The sequence below is a fragment of the Syzygium oleosum genome, unplaced genomic scaffold (assembly GCF_021117445.2).
Source record: "Syzygium oleosum isolate NSW1041296 unplaced genomic scaffold, Sole_v2.1 Sole_v2.13, whole genome shotgun sequence".
NCBI classification, from domain to species: Eukaryota; Viridiplantae; Streptophyta; class Magnoliopsida; order Myrtales; family Myrtaceae; genus Syzygium; species Syzygium oleosum.
In genome coordinates, this window is record NW_026607497.1 from 9879815 (window position 1) to 9905630 (window position 25816).

The following is a 25816-nucleotide window of genomic DNA, read 5'->3' on the forward strand; positions in this document are numbered from 1 at the left end:
ATGATCATGTTCCAGCTGGTGTGCGCTTTTGACAGAGTCGTGTTTGCAATTCCTGCTTCCTGGTTTTGACAACCCTTTCTTTGACATTAAAAGAAGGGCAATGGTCGGAGACAGATTAGAAACTTGTCTTGGTGGGGGCAGACTCCAGAGTTCCTTAGCAGATACGTGATTGAAATATATTGAAGTTTCAGTAATTGATACGGCATCTTTTGGTAGATAGATATCCATATACGTACTAGAACAATAATTCTAGAGGAAGCTCGATACTGTCTAGATCGAAATTCAATCAAGATTGAAATAGAAATTCCAAGTATCACAAGTTTAACTTTTTAACTTGGTGAACTAACAATTAAGAAACTACACATTCTCGTATGTTAGAAGAGTTCCTATAATCAAATATTATTTTCATGTCAATGGTTAGCTGATCAAACTTTTTCTTATCAAGAGCTCTTTATAAATACTTCAATTTATAGGTTTTTTACCTTTTTTATTTTATTTACTAATTTTTTATTGTTTAATTTACTTTTTTAATTTGATGTAAAGATTTTATTCAAGTAACATATACACGTGAAGAGCTTAAAGTAGCTTAAATGGGTGAGAATGAATTTTTCTAGATTAGGTTAAATATTAATGTATTTTGGTAATATGAGTCGTTTGGGTATGGGTCAGGTATAGGTCGGGTACAAGTATGGGTCATTAAATTTACATTATATGGATATTGATTAATATGGGTTGGAACATTTTTTACCCAACCTGACCCACACATTTGATGGCTCTATTGAGTAGGAATAATCCACATAAATAATATGAAATTAACAAATAATATATAATAAAGTGAACGGGGCGGGAACAGTAAAAGGATGACGTGACTTAATTTGTAATTTTGTTTATTTTTTTAGTATGAAAAAGGGCTAGCATCGTAAATCTATTATCCCTATTTTATCATCTAATAAAACGCGAAGTAACTCTCTAGGAGGTAATGAAAGAAAACTAGTATCCAAGCGCTTATCGATTCCAAGATTAACAAATCATTCAGCAAAGCGACTTTTTTCCGAAAATTATCTTGTACTTTAAACTCAAAATGAGAACGTAGTTGTCTTTTGATATCTTTAACCAAAGCCAAGGCTAGCGTTATTAATCATAAGATATAAACTAATAATATCAGTGATGACTTTAGAGTCAATCTCAATGATGATCCTATGAAAACTGAGTTGTTTTGCAAAGTTGAGTAGAGAGTTTGCAGGTAAGTTCTTTTTGTTATTTTCATATTTTGTAATCTGTTTGGTATTGGAGTTAATAGGTTATATTTAAGACTAGTTTTGTCTTAAATAATCCTAGATCAATATAAGAGAATAAAATCTAGCTATTGTTCCTTTTTTGTCAATTTAAAAAAAAATAATGTTGATAATCCATTCGACTATTCAACAAAAATTCTTCAAAGATACAATACGTTTATTATTTTTGTCCCACTTAAACTACCAAATGGAAATGGTTATTACTTGGTTCTCTTTATAATTATTTTTATTTAACTAAATATGAAAAATATAAATGTAATAATATAATTATAAGTCGATATATGTGTGTCAGTCAAAAGATATCTCCCATGAAAAATTGAGTTCACACGCACAATAGAAAAGAAACTAACTTTCTCACAATTGTATTATGGTTGATCTAATTAACAAGAGTTTAATGTGCTTTATTTGCAAAATCTAAAGGGTTAAAACCACGAAAACTCCAAACTGATACACCTATGATAAATTTACCCAAAACTAATCTTTTGATCACAAAAAACTCTAAACTGGTACATTTGTAATAATTTTACCCTCCGTTAGTTTTCGTTAAATTTTACCATCAAATTTCTGAGTTGGATGACACGTGACAATTGACGAGTGTACCAGTTTGGGGTTTTGCCCTCCGTTCGTCACAGGTGTATCGGTTTTTGATTTTTCGTGATATTAATCAAATTTAACGGATGGCAAATTTGTTACAAATGTACCAGTTTTGGGGTTTTTTAATGATAAAAAAAATTAGTTTTGGATAAAATTGTCACGGATGTACCAGTTTTGAGTTTTTTGTGATTAAAAAATTAGTTTTTGGTAAATTTATCATAGGTGTGCCAGATTGGCCTTTTTCGGGGTATTAACCCTAATCTAAAACATAATGCCCTTAATAATTCTTAAAATCAATGGAATATATGCAACAGAATTAACATGCCGACTTTTTTCGGAATTTTGAGCGATATGTGCATGTGCCGTCGATAACCGTGGAGGTCGCTGGAGATGGCTATTGATGTTGGCGGAGCAGGTGGTGCGCGAGCGTCAAGGATATAGCTGGACTGTTGCTTGGTGGACTCGCAATCGTTGCTGAAGACCCAAGGAGGAAGACGATGCTTTGCTCTTTCTTTTCTCTTTTCTGTTGCTTTTTCTATTCTGCCGACCTGGAGAACCTGCAAGAAGAAAAGAAAGCCTTCTTTTGGCTCTCTATTGTCACCGTGTTGAGCGGATATGCAACACGCATGCTAATTTCAGCCACCTTGGCTAAAATTTAGCACTTTCATGGGCTCGGTCCAATTAATTAATTAAGTTCATAACCTCAAGTCATCCACCGCTGGTCCAATTAATATGCAAAACTAAAGCATGCACCTAAAAAGTGTATGCTGCACAATTTAATTATATTATTTTTGTTAAAGATTAGCTCCTAATTTTCCATGCAATTAATCTTAAATGGTTAGCCGAAATTTAGGCGTCAATAGAAATGTTGAATGAGATTCTCACGAGATAGACGATGTTTTCTCGGACATCAAATTTTGTGTAATCAAATTGAAGCAAATGAAACCAATGGACATATGGATGGACTGATGTCATCATACAAAATTAGTACCCATGCCCTGCATTGTACGTTTCTGAGGGTACGATTCAATCAGAAATTCAGGACAAAAAACCTGTCCAAGCATGAATAACAATGCAAACTATGATTTTTTTTTTTTTGTTTTTGTGGCTAGAGTGCAAATTACAATATTTGGTGGCCGTATAATACCATAGGAGAACTGCATTTTCTCAATGAATGTAAATCCACTGGCATTTGCTTTTATGGAAATAATAATTAATCTAACTTAAATTCTAATCTTCCCCCAAACTAATTACCTTATTATAAAAAAAGTTTGATGCCGCTTGTGTTCGTTCTAAAATAAATTTGTATCCTAATTCCTACGATAAACTACCAAGCAATGGCTTATACTTAACGCGATCCTGGGATTAGAGCTCGGTATTAACCGAGCCATATATATGACGTGGATCTAATACACAATATATTTATAAATAAATTGTTTGCTCAAGAAAATAGTGGTTACTCGTGAAGTTGACTGCTTTTCTTCAACATCTAATATGTACAAGATGGCTAATTCTCAACGACATAAAGCATTTTCTCAACAGTTCATTTTCAATGACACGAGCATTTTATGTGATTTAGTCTATGTATATACGTGGATAATCGTATTTACTATGAAAATATTAATGACGGTCATAAAAAAAGTACATTGACACAACTCTAAAATTGCCGGTTGTGTAATGTAAGCAACCGTACTTATCACGACAAATGACAACACTCAACCATCCAATCCAAACTAACGCTGCATTATTTATCGCGATAAATGCCACCGGTGGCAGAATTGAAGAGTCTTACATATTTTGCATCAAGCCGGGATTAATATACAGATCAATTAAGGTAGAGGGAAGCCTAGGCAACTCTTCAAGAATGTTGCAGTGTAGCAAATCAAGAGTCTGAAGACTTGACATGAACTGGATTTCTGATGGAAGGCTGGATATACGTGTACATCGAAGCCTCAGTTCTCTAAGACGATCTAGTTTCCTAATATCACTAGGAATCACTCCCTCCAAACTCCTACACCAGGATGCATGTATCTCTTCCAGGTTTATCAACTCTCCAATGTAAGAAGGAAATTCTCTCAAGAAACAAGAATCCATTTTCAGCACTTTCAAACTCTGCAGGTGTTTAGTTGAATCGGGCAACTTCGAAATACCCGTACCTGATATATCCAACTCTACTAATGAGTCTTCCAGTTTTCCAATGGATTCCGGAAGCTTTCCTAGCCCACGACAATCCCTCAAAGACAAGCGTCTGAGCTCCCCCAAGTCTCCAATTGAATCCGGGAGTTCGAGAACTTTCGCGTTATCCAAGGCTAGCACTGAAAGAGTTTTAAGTTCAGAAACTGAACCAGGAAGCTGAACCAATGAGAAGCAATTAGTGGCACTAAGAATTTGCAGTTGAACCAATTTGCCTATCGATGCAGGAAGTTCTCGTACGGAAGTGCCATCAATCAGGAGCTCTTCCAAAGCATTCATCCCATCCATTTCCACTGGCAACATGCTAAGTTCGGAGCAGAACTTCAAATTCAGGGTAACCAAGAGCTTCAGATCATTAATTGAAGGATCTAAATGAACCAATCGAGAACATCGCTCAAGAATCAGTATCTCTAAATTTGGGTAACAAGAGAAGCTGGGGGTAACTAATAAGCCCGCACAACCTGTAAGATTCAAGACTTTCAAACACTCCATCTGCAAAACAAGGGGAAAAATTCAGCTGGCGTAGAACTCTTAATGTACTTAAGGGCCAACACAAACACAACAACAAAGAAGCTATGATGCACCTTAATTCCTTTCCAACCTCCCCAGGATTCTGTAACCATACTCCACGAAAGATCCACAATAAGTAAGTTCTCTAAATGAATGCTGATTGCTTCACAATCTCGAGGGCACCCTTGCCAGTGAAGCCACCGAACATTTAATAAGGCATCTGCAAATCTTCCACCAATATTGGCACAACCTAAGCTGAGAAATGTCTTGCTCGGTAGGATCTCAAACCCTGCCATGATAGTGTTAAGGTGGTCTGTTCCCTGTACGATGGACCATAAAAGTCAAGTAGAGAAACATGTGGAAATCTTCAGATGATGAAATGACTACTATGGATGCCTAAACTCATGAGATAAAGAAAATGCTTCATACATGAGACCATTTCGAAGAAAATCAAAAATCAAATTAGGGCCCGCATGCTACTTTTTTTCCCGACATACCCTTTTTCTCTTCTTCGTGTCGTGGGCTTTGGCAGGAATGTAGAATCTAACACATGTTCCTGGATCATGGAAACCTTCGTAAATAATCTTCCTGGCAAGGCTTTTTAGCATTTTGTGCATGCCTATTTTATTTTCTTCCATTTTTATTAGGGACAAACGATGAAGGACCTCGATTTCATCATGAGGACGATCATAATCATGCCACATATATGAGGCAATCCTACAATCCACATCTGGAAGAAAACATGCAACATCAAGATACATCTGCTTTTGCTTTTGATCTAATGCTTCATAAATTGTTCTGAGAATCTTCTGGTAATCTTCCTGAAATTGTTGTATGAGATCTCTGAATTTAATCCATTCCTTTTGTCCTTTACCATGCAAAAAAGAACCAAAAACTTTGACAAGTAGCGGAAGTCCCTCCGCAGCCTTGACTATTCTGTTTGCAATTTCAACGTAAGGTTGATGTTTATAACTCTTTCCCATTGCATACTGCCAAAAAAGGGCAAAAGCTCGATTATCATCCATCGAACTAACATCGTAAGTATGAGCCGACCCTTGATCAAGAAACCCTTGAAGAATGCTTCTTTGTTTTGAGGTTACAATTATTCTACTGCCAGAACCAAACCAATCAAGCTTAGCTCCTACAAACTCCTTGAGGAAGGACACATTTTCCACATCATCGAGAACAAGGAGAACTTTCACATTCCTCAAGATTTCTTTCAAAAATCGTACTCCTTTGAAAGCAGAAGCAACCTCATACTCTCTTTTCAAAATATCAAAGATCAACTTGGTTTGAAGACACTGAAAACCACCAGGTTGCTGCATTGTTTCTTCAATCTCCGCAAGAAAACTACAAGCGTCAAAGTGAAGGGAGATTTTGTTATATATGATCTTGGCAAGAGCAGTCTTTCCAATGCCATCTCTCCCATGGATTCCAACAATTCGTACATCGTTCACTTGTGTGTCCAATAAGCTAATTATTTGCAATACTTGACTGTCTTCAAGCCCCTAAAAAGGTACTTAAGTTTAGGAGAATGTAACTTTAGTAGAGAAGGGAAGAGAAGTAAAAAAATATACAGAGGTACTGTATGTTCCAGATGATAACGCCATTCTCTGAAACATGTGCTTTGAATGTGCATGTCAATCAAATGCCTTGTTAGTTGAGATGTTGTAACTAATGTTTAGCTGACAGAGTAGGCAGGCTGTTGAAGATAACCTCTACTGAAGTTCCTCCAACGCCATCATTCACTCCATGCATCCCACTTAAGCTAAAGATACGACGGTAAACCTGGTGCCTCCATCATGGAAAAATCTGTTAGTAAATCTGGCTTACTAAGCATCAAAAAGCCTAAACTGACTAACGTACCCTGTTTCTTATCCTTTGTAGTCTGAAAAGGAAGCACAGAAAGGTAACTACAGGCCTTATCAGGGACCATCTCGAGGTTGCCTGCAGTAATAAATCAAGTAACAGTTTCCCTTGAGATTTTGCTTAAAGGTGCAAGATCTATATAACAAACAAAACTTAGTCCAACAGCATGAGGAAGAAAGCACAAACATAATTTGAACGATCCAATCTCACACTGCTTCCGCAAAACACCAGCACAGAAAATCATCAGCCATCTAGAAAGTTAAACATTTTTTACACATTGATGACAGGCCTATCATAAACAGTAAAAGCAGGAAGATGCAAAAACCACTTAAAAGATAGTATCCAGAAGTTAAGAGGGATGCTTTAGGTTTTCTATGAAATATAAGTGGATATGTCAAACTTCCTTCTCAAAGTGTAAACTATCAATCACAACAGTTATTCGGAAATTTTCACTTTCCAGGAACCATGAGAGCTACAATATTCTTTACAAGTTACAACTTACAAATGCTCTTTGGCAAGTTTCCTGTCCTGAGAGAGAGTTTCTAATCTGGCATGTCATCTCTTTGTAATTTTATTGCTTAGACAACATTTCTCTACTGATTCTCCAATCCTGCCATTTCTAATTCGTTGGAGATTTTTACTGTCTGTTTAGTTTTTCCCAAATACTAACAATCCTTCCTAAAACAAAGTGCACAGCATTTAGAGCTACGTAGTCTTGGCCATTGTATTCTTTACTGGATAATATGATTCATGGCACCAAAACTATTGAGTGTCTTGAAAGCAATGAACTGAGACTAATATAAGAATTCACCACTTTATCAACATTTGTGTATAATCGGCTCAACACTAGAGTCCACTAAACAAAAGAACAGAGTGAAGAACCATAAGAAGTTTGCCCATTCTCTAAAACAATCAGGAGTGGCAAAGTGGATGGGACATAAGCTGAAGGTGGCAGCTGCACAAGGCTGTGGTGATGGGGGATGCAAAAAGGTGAATTAGTTGTTTCAGAAGAATATAATGGGATTCATGCGATTCAAGTATAGTTGCATTTCAAGAGATACTTTTTCGATCAACCAAGATGGTCATTTGGCAGGTAAATACAGAAGAGACAATGATAATAGACAAATATACCTAGAGGTATTTATATATTAAAAAGTCAAGTTGGATGCATTGCTGCTCCACTTAACACAAAGCTACAGACACTCTTAATAGCTGATATCACAAAATTAAATTACCTGCCATTATTTTGTACAATCAAAAGAACAGATCAGAATTGTGGGAATCTAAAACCACAATCACCAAACAGCAAGCTATTTAAACTCTTGTAAGAGGTTCTTTTTGGAACTAGCTACGAGGGCGGGAATTTATTATATGGAAAGATAATTTCTAATAAATCTGGGGAAAAGAAATGAAGAACCTAGAAAAGAAAGGAAACATTATAGATAGGCTATGCTGGATATGATCTTTGATGAGGTAAACAACAACCGAATCTATTACACACATGGAAAGTGGATAGAATGGGGCTTTGTCGTTGATCGATATAATTACAAAGCTCCTTTCCCTCCAGCTACTCTTGATATTAATTAGAAAACGAAAAGGATTAATAGCCCCACTTACTCTCCCATCAATGTACTTTGGACAATATTCCTACTCTTTATCTTGTCTGTTGACTTCAATGTAATTAATAGTAGTCGATAGGCTAAATTTACCAATCCGAATTTTATTTGGTTTTTTCATTCATTAGTCATACATATCGAAGTCTGTAATTGTATCTAATTTTTGTAGCATGATTTATCATGTGTTCACGCATACAGAATATAGATAGGAAGCAATTATACATTCTTTACATTGTCGAAAAAATTGATATCTTATATGATACTTTAGCCATGTTGATAACAATCACCAAAGTACTGCAACTCACAATTAAGCTCTTAATTTTTCTTTTTGAATTTATAAATCTAGTTACACATATCATTTTTGCATAGTCCTTCTAGTATGTAACACTATAAAATTATCAACATTAGTGATTGTTGAAAACAAAATTACAAAAAACACTATCTATCCAATACGTGCATTATCATACTCTTTGGTATGAAATATATACATTAGACCTAATTACTTCAAAATTATCATATTAACAGCCAAAAGCAAGCTTTAGATAACAAAAGCCAATTAAATTTGTACTATAATCTATGAAACTTCGACAAAATATTATACACCTTCTAAGCTAGGGTTGAGCAAAAGTTTTTATCTCGTCTCTAAGTTTCGCACCCACCATTCCTTCTAAAATATTAACTAATAACTCTTCAAGTTTTGTTCCCCGTGATCAAACTAAATCGCTTCTCCATTCTCTTAGAAAGATTTTCATGGCCACCTCTAAGCGATATATTTAACATCCCAGCGTTCCAAGAGACAATCTTAATGTCCACATGGGGTGATTTTCTACTTAATTGGACTTCTACTTTTCACTTTGAGCGTTTATAATTGGATTTTTGTTTGGTAGCTAAAATTTGATTCTTATTTAGTATTGAAGACCGATTCTCTTAAAAATCGTATCAATGTCAGCATTCAAAGTACTGTGAATATATTTTACAATTTCAAATTTTTCTTTTGACAAGTGTATTCAAGAGCAATAAGCAGGCCTCCCATTTACGCTGTAGGTGTTAGGAAATATCTAAGAAATTGAAAAAAGACTCAGCATCTTAAGAGCCACCCTTTATGCCAAAAAAGTAAGCTGGAAAGCCAACAATCCTTTTCAGCACCTTTAGAACTTTCCTCATTCTTAAAAGTGCCACCTATCTTTGTTTCCAAATAACCCAAAAGATGGTACCGGGGCACAACACTTTTCCTATCTTTGGGCATGTTAGCCTAGACCAAGCTAAGAGTTCCTCTCTTACAGACCCTACCACAACCTAACTAATGTGCAAGAGTGATAAAGTAGTATTTCAAAGTCTTCAAACCTCCAGGCAATCATGGAGAAAAACACAGAAAAAATCCACTCGTGCAGTATCAATTCTTTCACTTCCGTGTCCAACAAGCTAATTATTTGCAATACTTGACTGTCTTCAAGCTCCTATAAAGGTACTTAAGTTTAGGAGAATGTAACTTTAGTAGAGATGGCAAGAGAAGTGAAGAAATATACAGAGGTACTGTATGTTCCAGATGATAACGCCAATCTCTGAAACCTGTGCTTTGAACGTGCCTGCCAATCAATTATTCCTTTTGTTAGTTGAGATGTTGTAACTAATGTTTAGCAAACTGAGTAGATAGGTAGTTGAAGATAACCTCTACCGAAGTTCCTCCAACACAATCATTCACCTCATGCATCCCATCTAAGCTAGAGACAAAACCGCAAAACTCCTGTCTCCATTATGGAAAGATCTATATGTAAATTTGGCTTACTAAGCATCAAAAAGCCTAAAATGATTAACATACCCTGTTTCTTACTGTAATAAGTAACTGACTAACATACCCTGTTTCTTATCCTTCGCAAGAGGTACAGAACGGCAAATACCGACCTTATCAGGGACCATTTCGAGGTTGCCTGCAGTAATAAATCGTGTAAGAGTTTCCCTTGAGATCTTGCTTAGAGGTGGAAGATCTATAATAAACAAAAGTTAGTCCCCCAGCATAAGGAAGAAAACACAAACATAATTTGAGCGATCCCATCTGTCACTGCTTTCGCAAAACGCTTGCACTGAAAATCATCCATCTAGTAAGTTAAAATTTGTAACACGTCAATGACATGCCTATTGTAAACAGTAAAAGCAGTAAAATGCCAAAACCACTTAAAGATAGTATCCAGATGTTAAGTGGGATGCTTTAGGTTTTCTGTAAGAAAAGAAGTGGATATGTCAGACTTCCTTCTTAGAGTGCAAACTATCAATCACAATAGTTGACCGGAAGTTTTCATTTCCAGGAACTATGAGAGCTACAATATTCTTAATGAGTTACAAATTACAAATGCTCTTTTGCAAGTTTCGTGTCCTGCAGAGAGTGTCTAATCTAACATGTCATCTCTTTGTGGCTTTATTGCTTAGCCAACATTTCTCTATCAATTCTCCAATCCCAGTATTTCTATCTTCATTTATAGTAATTCGTTGGAGTTTTTTACCGTCTGCTTAGTTTTTAAACTAACACTAAGGGCGCGCATGGAATCCATTCTGGAGTAGAAATTCTGCTCCAGAATGCATTCCGGAACAGAAATGCGTTTGTTAAAAAATTTCCTGAATGCATTCTGGAGCAATTTTTGCATTCTGGAATAAAAATGCGTTTGTTAAAAATACTTGATTCCAGAATGCATTCTTGATTCCAGAATGAGTTTTGGGCAAGAAAAAGAGAAGCTACTTTTTGTAGCTTCTCTATTCCAGAATGCATTCTCCCTATTTTCTCTCTTTTTCGTGGCCTTTACAATACATTTTGAGATCTCACTAATTTTTTTTCAGAAAATGCATAAAAATTGAAAAATTCCAGAAAAATTCATAAAAATTTCCAGAAAATAAAAAAAAAGTCAGATTTCGGGAAAATAGAAAATTTGGTGAATTTTTTTCAAAAATTATAAAAAAATCAAAAATTTCAAAACTTCACGAAATGGCTTAAAATACTTTGGGCACCCACTTTGAGTGAAATTTAATTTTTTTGAGGTGCCCAAAAAAATCAAAAAATCAAAAATTTCAAAACTTCACAAAATGGCTTAGAATACCTTTGGGCACCCACTTTGAGTGAAATTTAATTTTTTTGAGGTTCCCAAAAAAATTAAAAAATAAAAAATTATAAAACTTCACAGAATGGCTTAGAATACCTATAACCACCCACTTTGAGTGAAATTTAAATTTTTTTAGGTGCAAAAAAAAATCAACAAATCAAAATAGATTTCTGTTCCAGAAATCAATTTCTGGAGCAAAATTAGTCATGTTTTATCAAACAGATTTCTCCTCCAAAAATCAATTTCTGGCAAGAATTCCGGAAATCAATTTCTGGCAAGAATTTGATTTCTGGAGCAGAATGGTTACCATTCGCGCCCTAACAATCCGTCATAAAACAAAGTGCACAGCATTTAGAGCTACATCGTCTTCCCTGTTGAATTTTTTTACGCGATTATACGATTCATGGCAGCACAACATAAGTGTGTCGGAAGCAATGCATTGAGACTACTATAAGAATTCACCACTTTATCAACAATTGTGTATGATCAGCTCAACCCTAGAGTCCACCAAACAAAACTACAAAATGAAGAACCATAAGAAGTTTCCCAGTCCTCTAATATGTTAAACTATCGGAAGGGGCTAAAGAGCTGATAGGACATAAGCTGAAGGTGGCAGCTGCATAAGGCTATGGTGATGGGGGATGCAAAAAGGTGATTTAGTTGTTCCAGAAGAAACTAATGGGATTCAGGCTATTCGAGTACAGTTGTGCTTCAAGAGAGGCTTTTGCGATCAATCAAGATGGTCATTTGGCAGGTGAATACAGAAGAGACAATGATAATAAATATATATATGTAGAGAGAGAGAGAGAGAGGTATTGTTGTAATAAAAACTCAAGTTTGATGCATTGTTGCTCCACTTAACATAAAGCTACAGACACTCTCAATGATATCATGAGATTAACAATTACCTATCATTACTTTGTATAATCAAAAGAACAGATCATTATGAGATCAGTATTGTGGTGGTCTAAAAACCACAATTACCAAACAGCAAGCTATTTATACTCTTGCATTAGATCGAAAGGTTCTTTCTAGAACTAGCTACGATGGTGGGGATTTATCCTATTGAAGGACATTTTCTAATAAATACTGAAAAAAAAAATGTAGAACCTAGAAACGAAAGGAAAAATTTAAAGATCGGCTATGCTAGATATAATCATTCATGAGATAAAAAGAAACAATCGAATCTATTACACATGTAGAAAGTGGATAGAATGGAGCTTTGTCGTTGATCCATATCATTACAAAGCTCCTTTCCCTCCTGCTACTCTTGATATCAATTAGAAAAAGAAAAGGATTAATAGTCCCACTTACTCTACATTAACATACTTTGGACAATATTCCTACACTATTTATCTAGGGTGTTAACTTCAATATAATTAGTAGTAGTAGTCAATAAGCTAAATCTGCCCATCCAAATTTTATTTGGTTTTTTCATTTATTAGTCAAATATAGTTGCAGAATGTTCATTGTACAGATTGTGTAGTTGTAACTTGTTAGAGATATTTAGGTATCTTCTAGAGATATTTAGAATATTTCCTTCGATTCTCCGTATCTATTTTGATTAAGCATATCTTATATGATTTCCTTAGATTGTCATCTATTCAAGCCTATATATAGGTTCCATGTACTCTTCTCTATTTACATTGAAATATACAGAATTTCTTTCTTCCACTTCTTTCGCATATCTAATTTTTTAAAATTATTTATCATGCGATGACACATATAGAATTTAACTAGAAAGCAATTATACATTATTTAAATTATCCAAAAGATTGATATCTTATATGGTGCTTTAGCCATGTTGCTAGCAATCACCAAAGTAATGCAAATCCCCATTAAGCTTTAAATTTTATTTATTTATACACCTAGTTGCACATTTCATTTTTGCATAGCCCTTCTAGTTTGAAAAACTCTAAACAGTTATCTTCATTATTAATAGTTGAAAACAAAATTACAAGAAACACTATTCATCCAATGATACATGCATTATCATTTCCCTAGGCATAACTATCAAAGAAATTCAAAGACAACTCAACATCTTAAGAGCTGCCACCTCTATGCCAAAAAAGTAAGGTGTAGAGCCAACTATCCTTTTCGGCACCTATAGAACTTTCCTCGTTCTTTTTTCGTTTTTTTTTGGTCGAAACTTTCCTCGTTCTTAAACGATCACCTATCTTGCTTTCTAGATAACCCAAAAATATAGTACCTGACTAGACCAAGCTAAGAGTTCCTCTCTAACAGAACCTGCCACAACCTAACTAATATGCAAGAGCAATAAGGTAGTATTCCAAAGTCTTCAAACCACTAAATGAAGGAGAAGCAGAGAATTAAATTCCGCATTCCACTTGAATGCTCTTCAAATCTTCTGTAGTAAGAAGCACACTTCCATAGAAAGCTTAACCTAACAATTGCTTTAGTCTCCAGGAAAATACTCAACGGAAAAGGAGGGTTCCCAACTTCAGCTCCAACCATGGGATAGCTCCTATGTGCTGCAGTGAACATACCATCCCTACTATGCTTCCATAACACAGCATCCGCTTCCTCATTAAAACCATGAAAGGCACGAAGCACTGCCAAAAAAAATCAAGAAAAAGCTCTCTTCCAATCTTCAGCATTCTTATAGAAATCAATGTGTCATACCACTCCTCCATTTGCTCTTCTATAATTTTCCTCCACCAGAGCATCTTTCTGTCTAGCCAATTAAAAGACGTCAGGAAAGGAGACAAATGAAGGTTGATCTCCACATCGTTTGTCTTTCCGAAATGAATTTGTATACCCTTGGCCACTGTGAATTTGCTTGAAGCTATAAAGTGCTTCTGGTCTCTACATGTCACCTCCAAGGGCTCCTTACAATATTGCCTATTTGCACATTAGTTATCCATCTATTACAACTAAATATTTTAGGATCTCAAGAGAGAGGGAGAGAGAAATTACTCTAAGATTACATCATTACTCAATGAATAAATAGAAAACGGATCTTGTACAAAATTGCTCCCGGTGCACTAGTTAAGCAACCAAATGAGCATATTGCAATTTCCAATACATTGATAGTCATTTAATATGAACAATCGACGCTCCACAAATGCTTTGGGACAAGAACCATACAAATAACACAAGTTCCATTTACAGAGCATTGAGAGTTGATAAACGCTCCAAAACCCTAATTGCCTTATTTAACACTTAGCTAATATAGCTTATTTTTAATATCACCTATTATACTTCAAGTCTCCTCCTCAAGTTGGAGCATCCAACTTGCAACTACAGGGCGCATTGCTTCATAATGAATGTGGATACACCAACCAGATTTAAGACAAAGACAGATACGAAAGTCGAACCTTACACGGCAAGTAGAATGTAATCCACATCGACTCTGGCTTTGACAAAGCACTGAAGCAAACTAAGATCAACAAATTGACACCTTTCTCTCACATAACCCAGGTAAAAATGTCTGATAACCCAACTTTCATGAGTTGTGGCAAGCTAAAGTGCATCGCTCCCACGGCCCTCGACTCTAGCCACATGAATTAAGTGTGCACGATAGCAATGCTCAAAGCTACCTCTTGATGGCAACTTCGCACGTCTTTGACGCTCGCAACCAAAGGCGGGCCTCACATCGAGCGACATGACAGAGTAGGCGTTGGGAATTTGGAAGACCAAAATTGAGGAATCTGCTGAAGATGAGTTCCTGTAGACTAAGCACCGTAGCTCTTTATTTCTTTTAAGGAATTGATTAGAGCACAAACCCAAGACCAAAAAAGTAAACCCATGCAAACAGAGCTCAATTAACAGAGGAGCAGAACTACCACGAAGACAAAAGGATGAGGACAAAAAGATGAGGACAACCACAACTGACAAAGGAAGGATGAGAAAGCACAGGTTCCAAATGAGGTTCTGGGCTCACGACTGAAGACGGTGAGGCATGACTTTACCAGATCTAGAGAAGCTGAGGCTAGACAAATACTAGCAGTGTGGAGGACAGCTCACAACAAAGCACAATCATCGACAAATCTTGCCAACAAACAGCGATTCCCCACTTCCGTCGAGCACAGATCAGCAAGATCTCAGCTGGAGTTTTCTTTGTGAAACATGCTAAAAGACATCCCGGTTGAACTGGCCAGCCTGTTCCAGTTTTCAAAACCCTGGCTCTAAGTGTTCCCCATTTCTTTCATAAACAGTGTTATATTATCAGCTCAACAATACAGAGTTCACCAAAAAAAAAAGAGCAAATGGGAACTTCAGAGCCAATTTCCCAGTACTCGAATATGCAGAAAAATCAGAAGTGCAACACAAGCTTATATACCATAAGCTTAAGGTGGCAGCTGCTAGGGCTAATATTTGGTACTTTCTTATCATATTTGTGCCAGTATCATAACAACCGAGATATTGCCGATGATTCTCAAATATCAAAGAACAAAATGTCATGCGATGAGATAGAATGCAATAGAAAAAAGCATCGTGTCAAATCCATGTCCAAGTTGAACATGACAAGATCAGCATTCAGTCCCAACTTTAAAATCCAAACTCGGTATGATTATTAAGCATGTTACATAATGAGATATGTTTGACACATTCAAGGTATCAGTTCACACATAAAAAAACGTAACAATGTGTTTAGACGTACGTAAACATGTCCAAACCCACTTACGCACATTTGTTAACCCATTTAATTAAGCATGTCAAGTTTAAGCTTGTTATAAACAAGTCAAAAGAGATCAACCCATTGGCGACACGCTTATTACTTGTGTATAGACTGCTTGACCAATTTATGCAACGGATGCGATTAAGTTTAACCCGAACACACTTGTCCAGGTAACATGCAAGTGTCGTGCAATTGGTCAACCCTAGCAGTTGCATAAGGCTGATCAGAAAAAAAGGCGACTTCCTTGTTTCAGAAGGCAATTATGGGATTTTGGCTACCACAATATAGTCGCATTTCAAACAATGCTTGCATGAGTAAACAATTTGATTATTGTTTGCCTGAAAATACAAAAGCGACAACAATAATATATAAATATTTCCAATAGTAATGTTTTAGTAAAGTCAGTTTTGATGCATCAATGCTCCTTAAAAAATAAAAGGTAGGAGGTATTAATGAATCGCCAATATCGTGAACTTAACACCTACTTTGCCATCAGTTTTGTGTAATAAAAGGAATACTGTGGCAACATTTTTGTGTGGTGGTCTAAAACGACAATTACTATACACTCAGCTATTCCACTTAACTCAGACCATCAAACTGATAATGCAAGATATGATCTTTGATGAAATAAACAATTGATAATTATGAAGTGTAGACTTGTCCCTCTACTCTTTGTGGATTCTACTCTTGCAAGGGTGCTTAGCTATTGAAAAATTGAAGTACATGCAAGCAGCTTCAGAGTTCGGACGATGACTTGCATTCCCTTGTAGTTTCGTTAATATGTTTACCTTCTTATTTCTATTATATTCTAACTTTACAACAACTGTATAATCATGTAAAATAATCAGTGGTGATATGACTTTTTATCTATTTTATGTAAGCACACTCAAGTCTGAAACTAACTTCGTCAACGGGTACGATCTTTAGGAGAGAGTACTGGAGAACAGAGGAGAATAGGAGCAAAGAAATATACCGAGGTCCCGTAAGATAACACGGGTCCCTGAATACCGGCCTTTGCATGAGCCTGCTCATTGGTTCTGTTCCCTTTGACTTTGAGTGGATCAGAACCAGTGACTATATCTTCGGGCACTATGTTGGTGTTGAGTGGAACAGCACCAGTGAATAGATTCTCAGGGTCTATGGCACTGAGTGGCTGAGCACCAATGGATAGCTTGTCAGACTCTATATCAGAACTGACTGGCTCAGCATGAGTGGATAGATGTTCAGGCACAACATCACGCCCTAGCTGCAGCTTAAGCCAAATTCCTCTAACAATCGATGTGATAAGTTCCCCAACACTGCCACGGCATAAAAAACCTCAGTTCCAAACCATTAACAGAAGCAATTGGAGGACCTACCACCCAACGCACTACATAATGAAAGCGAGTTGGATGTGCTAAAAGATCACTGATCCTTAACTGCAGAACATGATTTACCTGATGCAAAGATATATTAAACATACCACACTGATGTTTAGTAACTGTATGATCGTGCGATAATGCCATTGCAGCAAGTATTTAGTCGACGGATGGATTATATTGTCACAGTTTGCCATTGGGGTAAAAATATCACTCAAGCACATGTTGAATTACAGAATGGCGCGATCATGTGGATGAATAGAATTAACTTTTAAAGATAGGTCACGGAGCCAGACCGACATATGTTGTCAATTGGAGAGAAGGATTAGGCCCGACATAAAAGAAGAGGGAATTTAAAAATTTTACCCCAGTTAATTCCCATCAATAATTTCCTCGTTTTTCCTCTAGTTTTGTCCCCCATAAAGCTTTGAAATGGGCTCGGTAACCATCATAAACCCAAGCAAGTGAACTAAACAATGTAATCTAGAGTACAGGAGAGCCTTCGACCATTATTTGCATTTTCTGTCGTTGAGATTCCTTTTTCAGGTCTCGATTGAGCAACCAAATCAGAAGGAAACCCGCAAGAGAAGAAGGCATACCTTTTGTAAGACCTTAGTTCCCATCCCTTGATTTTACCAGCCTCCACAAGAGCCTTCTTCCACCGCTCCACTTTCTCAGCGCCCCACGTCCGCCTGAGCATGTCCACGGCGTCTCTGTAGATGGGTGTCTCCAGTTTCACGTCAGACGGTCCCCTATTGTAGAAAACGGGCCGGACCTCTTCCTTCCCACCTGATCTAGAAGCGTGTTCCGCCATGAGCGCGAGCGACTCAAGGCACCAAGGGCTATAGCCGTAGGTTCCGGTGAAGATGGGCACGTAGATCTTGGAGCTGTAGACCCGTGTCGGGAGCTCTTTGGGAGTACGTAGGGGTGCGTCGTCTCTGAAAACGAGAAGCCCGCCAGCTTGCAAGCGGCGATGGAGGGAATGGGCGAACCCAAAGGGATTTTCGGACCCGCTGAAACTCAGGAACACATCGTAACTCGATTCAGCCGCCACTGACTTCATCATAACTTGTTTCCGCTTCACTTGTACATCATGGGCTGCTATCAGTCTTGTGCGAGCGATTTCAGCCAACCTCACTGCTTCAACTTTGCTTCTTTCCCCTTTACTTTGATCCAGCCTCGCCGGTTCATCTTCGCCCATTTCCAGATTATAGACATCGTATTCAGCCATACTCGATTCAACCTTCTTGATTCAGCCTTGCTGGTTCACCTTCTTCCGCCTCTTATCCGTTTTCTGCCTGCGGATTCCGCTCGTCCTCCGGCTTGTCACTCCACCTGGGTTTGTGTATAGACTAATCAACTGAACCGGCAGGTCCGGGTTTGCCGCGTTCAATCTGAGCCGTCGATTTAAGAGAAAGCAAATTCCTAAATAATAAAATAAAACTAATTGGTTACCAACATTCGAGAAAAAATTAATACTTACAAGATTCTCGACATACCGTTTATTGACAAAACTTATGATAATAATCGATGATAATAAATTCAAATTGTCCACGATATTTCATGAAAAGTAAATGTGTTAAAATGGGTCCATTGGACTGGATTGTTCAAACATTTCAAAGGGTTAGGTGAAAATGAATTTAAAAAATTTAAGTTGAATCAGGCTGGGTCGAGTCATGCAACTTCTCCATCATGAGCAGGGACACGGCCCCACCAATCTTGACTTCGCAAGCCGGCCCCCGCACTGGTGGTTGCGCCGCGGTCGCCTGCCTTGGCCTTGGCCGTCGCGTCTCCCTTCTCCCCTCGCTCAAGTCACTTGAGTGAAATTTTCTGCTTAAGGGTTGGTGAATTCGATTTCCGACCTAAGATACTTCAAATTATGTTGAAGTTTAGTTTAGGATTCGTCGATTTTTGGCTTGTCATTGCCTTTTGCTCTCGCTCTAGCCATGACTCTGGATGATTCTGCACTTACTTGAGTCTCTATTAGCATGAATTTTGGCCCTATAGATAATTTTAGGGAATGAAGCACTTGAGAAAATTCAATAAATATCCTCGCACTATAGATAAAAAGAAAAAATTGTTTGCATCACATAGAATAAATGGAACTCAAATGATAAAGAGATATACCAGTACTAGGAGTGATAGTGTCTCAACGACATGGAAGTTTGAACATGAGAAATATAGGACAATGCCTATTCGGATGATTATAATTAATGAACAACCTTTTTGGATGGTTGAGCGTGTTGAATTTTGTGATTATATCAATTAGTTACAACCTCTCCTCAAGCATATGTCGCGATTTACGGTGGCTAGATATTGTATAAAGTTGTATTTTTATTAAAAAAAAAAAGTTAAGGGCTTTCGCACTCACCAAATTGCTCAATCAAGGGTTAGTTTATAGTATTCGTAACGTGGATTACTTTCCTATCTAATGGATTATTTGACTATATTTGTTTTTCTTTGTTCCATGATATTCCCTAACTCTTATCTTTGAGAGTCATTTCCTGTCTTTCCAGATATGCCCCTCACATATAAAATATAGGGGATCTCAACTAATGGAAAAAGATTGATTATAGACTAGTAAAATATGAGACAAGATTCGAACATAGGACCTCCTGCTCTTATATCATGTAAGATTTTATGGGATTACTATGGACTCTTCTAAAAATTTAAGCAGGTAAATGAAAACGTTGTTTAATATTTAAATATTCTATCAGTAGATAGATCCAGCAAATATGATGAATCGACTTCTTTGAACAAGTTTGTTTTATGAACAAGGTAAGGCATATCACAATTCCTTGCTTTGAAGGCATCATATGAACCACTGACTTTCCATTTTGCTTTCTTATTATTTCTTTTAATAGAAGTCAAAAGTTGTTGGATCCACAATCGTTCAATTTGTTTAATTATTAAGAAGATTCATCTTCCCAGAGCTCAATTAGAGCATTCTCAGCTCTCTCTTCATACGTTGACTTGAGCGTCGGAGTCTCCAGAGAGTTTCCACAAGAGACTTCTTTGAAGGATTCGAGGTCACTCAAGAAAGGAAGGTTGAAAAGATTGCAGCTGAATTTCTAGCTTCATCACCATCAAACAAGGGGAACAAGGGGAGCGGCCATACCAATGTCTCCATCCTTGGAATGACCGCTCCATTGCTTAGCGAAATATAAAATTGTACACAATAATTTTAAGTGCAACCTTTATTTTCTTCCTCACAGTTCAACATAACATATTTTGAGGACATTTTATACATTTTAATATGATTCCTTCTATATTCAAAAATTTTCCGAACACAAGAAAAGGAATCGCCGTATTCTTTCCACCTCATTCATTCATGACAAGTAAACATTGTAATATCTATTCCAATCCATTCCTTCCTTTACCCCACTCCTCTCTTATTCCGTTCCATCGTACCAAACGTAGAGTAAGCTCATTTATGTCTAGGGACCAGAAGATTGTTTCAAACATCCTTTCTCGATGGTATCTAATTTTCAGCGCAATAGCGAGGTGGGATGGGATAAACTAGTCTTGATAATGGACGTGGCGGTCCATGGGCACATCCATGTCCATCTCGAGTCATACAAGCACAATAAATTTATTAGGCGGGTTTGGAAAAGTGCATTCTGTAAGGAAATGCGCAACCCAGCCCAGTTGGGCAAGAGTCAAGCATGTCCCGGACCCGCCGAATGATCGCCTCTATTATGACGGGCGAGTTGGGCAAAATTTATGCGCAACCTAGCTTGGACCCACCAAATGATCGCCTCTATTATGCAAGGCTCTATAAGACAATTGATGGCAAAATTGGAAGGAATGCCAGCGGAAGATATATTTAGGACAAATGGTACCACTTTGAAAATTTATGTGGGTCAAAAAATATTTTAGGGTAAATATGTCAAAGTGAAACCAATTTAGAATAAACTATCATGATAGCACAATATAAAATTAAATATAAAACCACAAGCAAGAGAGAGAAAAACCAAAATTAAGTGATGTATGATCTTCATTTGATAATGCTCCTCTATTAGAGAAGATATTTTATGTGACTGTTATACCGCGTGTACAATTACATTACATGGTAATAAAATGTTAATTAAAAGTGAGTGACTCTAAAATTAAGTGTCACGTAAGATGAGAAATATATCACAGGAGTCGTAAGATTGGACAATTGCAACATGTCGGCCGTGTAAGCGACATAAAAAATACTCTTTCTCGACATTGAGTGAAATTGCGCTCATGAATATGCATGTGTCAAGGACCTAATTCTCCCGTACTCTCGTAAGCTAAAGAGTGGAGTTTTGTGGCATTGGGGTGAAGAGTGAGTGATGCAGAAGAGATAATAAACTGGTTTATAAGAGTCGCGTCAGGGTGTTTGTGCTGGTAATTCTAGAGTATAATGAATAACATTTTTAGAGGAACTCTTATGATGGGGTTGGCCTCCCGTACACAAACCAGTTGGGAGCTAATGCCGCTCTCATGATAAGGCCATGACATGTTGAAATCAGTTGTTAGAAGTGTTTTCTATGTCTCGTTCGAGGGACTAGATGCTTGAGCTAAACTTGGCGTAGTACAATCCATTGTGAAGATACTATTCATCATACTATTTTTAGAAATAATAGTTAGGGTTAATACTACGAAAAACCCCAAACTAGTACATTTGTGATAATTTTACCCCGAATTATTTTTTTGACAACAAAAAATCCGAAACTGATACACCAGTGACAATTTTACTCCGAACTATTTTTTTGACCACGAAAAACTCCAAACTGGTATACTTGTGACAATTTTATCCCGAACTATTTTTTTTACCACGAAAAACCACACACTGGTACACATGTGACAATTTTACCCCAGAACTAATTTTTTTACTACTAAAAACCTCAAACTGATACATTTGTGACAAATTTACCCTCCGTTAGTGTTCGTTAAATTGGATTAATATCACGAAAAATCACAAATCGGTAAACTTATGATAAACAAAGAGGTAAAACCCAAAACCGGTACACCTGTTAACTACCACGTGTCATTAAACTTAGCAATTTGACAGTAAAATTTAACGAAAACTAACGGAGGGCAAATTTGTTAAAGGTGTACCAGTTTAGGGTTTTTTGTGATCAAAAAATTAGTTCGGGAGTAAAATTATCACAGGTGTACCAGTGTGGGGTTTTTGGTGATCAACAAAATAGTTCGGGGTAAAATTATCACAAGAGTACCAGTTTAGGGTTTTTTGTGATAAAAAAAATAATTTGAGATAAATTTATCACAAATATACCAGTTTGGAGTTTTTTATGATATTAACCCTAATATTTAAAAGGAAGGCTAGCTTGGTATTCTCGGCTCATTAGATGTCACACTGGCTATTCGGCAAAATCTGTATGCCTGTGACATATGCGCCATGGTCAGCGACTTTTTACCTCAACTTTTGATTTAAGAGGCTGCTTGAGACACATTTATGAAAAGAGGGGCATTTGAGACAAAGGAGTGTCTCGTGGAAGGAGCTTCTATGTTCGGGTAAAGGCCCGGTCATTTAGGGCGCGCATAGTAACATTTCTGTTCCAGAAATCAATTTCTAGCCAGAAATATATTTTTCTATTTCTATTTCGAGGACGAGTTTCTAAGCAAAAATGCGTGTTTGATAATGACACAAAATTTCTGTTTCTGAAATAGAAATTCGTTTGATAACGACACAAAATTTCACCTTCCGGCGGCCGATGGAGGGCGGTGAGTGTCGGAGGACGGTGGCCGGCGGCGGGAGGTGGCCGGGTGGCGGCAGCGGATGATGGCGGCCAACAGCGGGAGGCAATCGTATGGTGGTCGGCGGCAAGAGGCGGTCGACGGTGGACGGCGGTGGGAGCCGGGCGGCAGGTGGCGGCAAAGGACGCGGGAGGCGACGGTGGGTGGGTTGCGGCCGGCGTTGGGCGGCGGCGAACAACGGAAGATGACGGTGGGAGGAGGCAGTTGGTGAAGGACGCCGGTGGTAGGTGGCCGACGGCGAGAGGCGGCCGACGGCAAGAGGTGGCCGATGGTGGCGGGAGGCGACCGGTAGAAATAGTGAGCAGCAAGGGGGTGGCCGGCTAATGGCAAGGACGAGCGATAGAAAGAGTTTTTATTTCTCATTGGGAAAAAACCACCAAAAACCCCAAACTTTGCCCTACGTGACACATTTACCCCAAACTTTTTTTGTGACACCAAAAACCCCAAAACTTTGTTATTTGTGACACATTTACCCCGATATACTGTAGCCTAGGGTATTTTAGTCTTTTTCCTTTTTTCTATTTTTTTTGTTTTTTCTTTTTTTCGGGGTGCCCTCGCCGCCTAGGAGTCTCCGGCGACCTCGCCAGTGGCGTCGCCAGAGGACCTCGCCCCGCCCGGGCGGGCGCCTCGCCGGCATTCGGCGAGCGGCCCTCGCCTCGCGAGTCGGTCGAGGGACCCTCGCCCGCCCGGGCGAGGTGAAGGCTGCCCTCGCTGGGCGGCGAGTGCCCGGTCGGCGTCGAGCGAGGCTGCCGTCGGCGTCGGGCGGCGGCCCTCGCCCGGTCCGGCGAGGGCGACCTCGCTCGGCCAGCCGGCGAGGGTCGCCCTCGCCGGATCAGCGAGGCCGCCCTCGCTCGGCGCCGCGAGGGCCCCCCTCGCCGAGATCCGGCGAGGCGGCCCTCGCGGCGTCGAGCGAGTCGCCCTCGCCACAGGCGAGCGAGGCGACCCTCGCCGAGCGCCGAGAGAAGCGTCGGCGAGGCGACCCTCGCCGGCGTCAGCGAGGTCGCCCTCGCCGGATGCAGCGGCCGCCCTCGCACTGGGCGGGCGAGGAAGCCCTCGCCGGCGCCGCGGGCGCCTCGCCCGCCCGGGCGGGGCGGCCTTCACCTCGCACAGGCGGGCGAGGTCCTCGCCCGGACGCCGGCGGCGGCGCTGCACTCGCAATGCGGCGAGGGCGACCACGCAGGGCGGAGAGGTCCTTCGCCGATGCCCGACAGGCGAGGCGCCCTCGCCAACGCCGGTGAGGCGGCCCTCGCACGGGCGGGGCGAGGTCTCCGGCGACCTCGCCAGAAAAAAGAAAAAAAAATAGAAAAAAATAGAAAAAGGGAAAAAAAACTAAAATACCCAAGACTACATATATGGGGTAAATGTGTCACAAATAGCAAAGTTGGGGTTTTGGTGTCAAAAAAAGTTCGGAGTAAATGTGTCACGAAAGCAAAGTTGGGGTTTTGGTGGTTTTTCCCTTTCTCATTTCTCGTTAGAAATAGAAAAGTAATTTTTTACTTCGATTTTTGTTCCAAACCTATTTCGGAATAAAAATTTGTTCCTAAATAGAAAAATGAAATTACATTACTAAACGGATTGCCAAACATGTTCTCAGAAATAGAAAAATAGAAAAATAGAAAAATAGAGAAATAGAAATGTTACTATGCGTGCCCTTACTTACAAGTAGCAGGTCAAAAGCTTATTTGTTGGGAGTCATATACAATAAATGTAAAGTAGACCTCGTTTTGGTAAATCTTTGTTTTCAAAAATAAAATGAAATTCTTGTATAGTAAAATTATTTTAACATGCCGGCACCCACACGTCCAGTCCCCTAATTCCCTTTGAATCTTTATTTTCTCTAAAAGAAGGAAATACCCTATATGTATTTTACGTCCGAGGGATGCCGAGGTCCACACGAGATCTAAGATGAAGCAATTTAAAGTTTTACTCATAACCAAAATTATAATTAGTATAACTTCATTTATTTTATGGTACACCATGTTGGTCAAGAATAAAGTGAGTTACTTGTCTATAAAAATTATTTGTTCGTAGTAAACTTTACTTTGTCATGATAAATCTTATCATTTTCCGCAAGTAATTTCAAATAATAAAGAATCATTGTACTAACCGTATTCGTTCATAGTAAACTTTATTTGTTCTATTTATACTTTTCGTTGCAATTAATTACTTGAATTATCCTTTCTGAAAATCAATAATATTGGATCATTTTTATAATAGTGCAAAAAAACGAGAGAGAGCGAGAGGTGGCTAAGCAATGGTTGGGCTCTACCTACCACCATAAACCGCCGCTAGAGAGGCCCCTCTCCAACAGTGGACAAGGGCTGGCAACCCTTGTCATTGCTCTGACAGCGGTCGAGGATCCCTGCCAGAATCAACGGTGGCCGCCACTATTTCTTTTCTTTTTTTCTTTTTCTAATTGTCAATTTTTAAAAATATTTTTTGTTTCTTTTTAAAACTTTTTCTTTTTAATTTTATTTCTCTTGTTTTTGGTTTTTCTTAGCGTGTAAATTAACCCTTATTTGGTTTGATTATTAATCTTCATTTTCATTAGGAAAAATTCCAAATAAGAACCCGAAGTGGAGCCGTCTTCTCAAAAGAGGACCCAAAGTGAATATTGTCTCAAATAAAGATTTAAAGTGCTTAACTTAGTCTCAAATAAGGACGCAAACTCCAAATCTTATTCAAAGTCAGGGGCATTTTCGTCCAAGCACTTTTATCTTTATTTTTCTTTAATTTTCTTTTTCTTTCTTCATTTTCACTTTCTCTTTGTTTTGTTTTCTTCACTCTGTTTTTCTCCTTTTTCTTTCTTCATCGTGGTATGAAACAATGGACGATGCAGAAGGCGATCCTGTGAACTCGTCCATGGTGGATCCCTTCTGGAGGAAGCGCTTCAAAAGATCCT

General features: G+C 38.3%; 1 protein-coding gene across 5 annotated transcripts; it reads right to left on the reverse strand.

Moving 5' to 3' along the window:
• Nucleotides 1-3611: 3611 nt before the first annotated feature.
• LOC115692995 (disease resistance protein RPV1-like) lies at nucleotides 3612-18471 on the reverse strand. Of its 5 annotated transcripts, XM_056317006.1 has the most exons (11): nucleotides 17766-18471; nucleotides 16909-17106; nucleotides 16782-16860; nucleotides 9934-10005; nucleotides 9747-9821; nucleotides 9604-9663; nucleotides 6459-6539; nucleotides 6309-6380; nucleotides 5090-6100; nucleotides 4667-4912; nucleotides 3612-4574 (listed from the first exon to the last, which is right to left on the reverse strand). In XM_056317006.1, the coding sequence occupies exons 1-11, from the start codon at nucleotides 18395-18397 to the stop codon at nucleotides 3678-3680; spliced, it is 3423 nt and encodes a 1140-aa protein (XP_056172981.1). In that variant the 5' UTR covers nucleotides 18398-18471; the 3' UTR covers nucleotides 3612-3677. The 5 variants fall into 5 exon arrangements, with proteins under 5 accessions (XP_056172981.1, XP_056172980.1, XP_056172979.1 ...); XM_056317005.1 differs by having other exon boundaries at nucleotides 16821-17106; XM_056317004.1 differs by having other exon boundaries at nucleotides 16782-17106.
• Between the last annotated feature and the right edge of the window lie 7345 nt (nucleotides 18472-25816).

Coding starts and splice junctions, on each gene's coding strand:
- LOC115692995 (XM_056317004.1), bottom strand. CDS start 18,397: ATGGCTGAATACGATGTCTATAATCTGGAAATGGGCGAAGATGAACCG. Junction 17,107..17,765: donor GAACTAAGGTCTTACAAAAG/GTATGCCTTCTT, acceptor ATGCCGTGGCAG/TGTTGGGGAACTTATCACAT. Junction 6,540..9,603: donor CTGGAACATACAGTACCTCT/GTATATTTCTTC, acceptor TTATTACTGCAG/GCAACCTCGAGATGGTCCCT.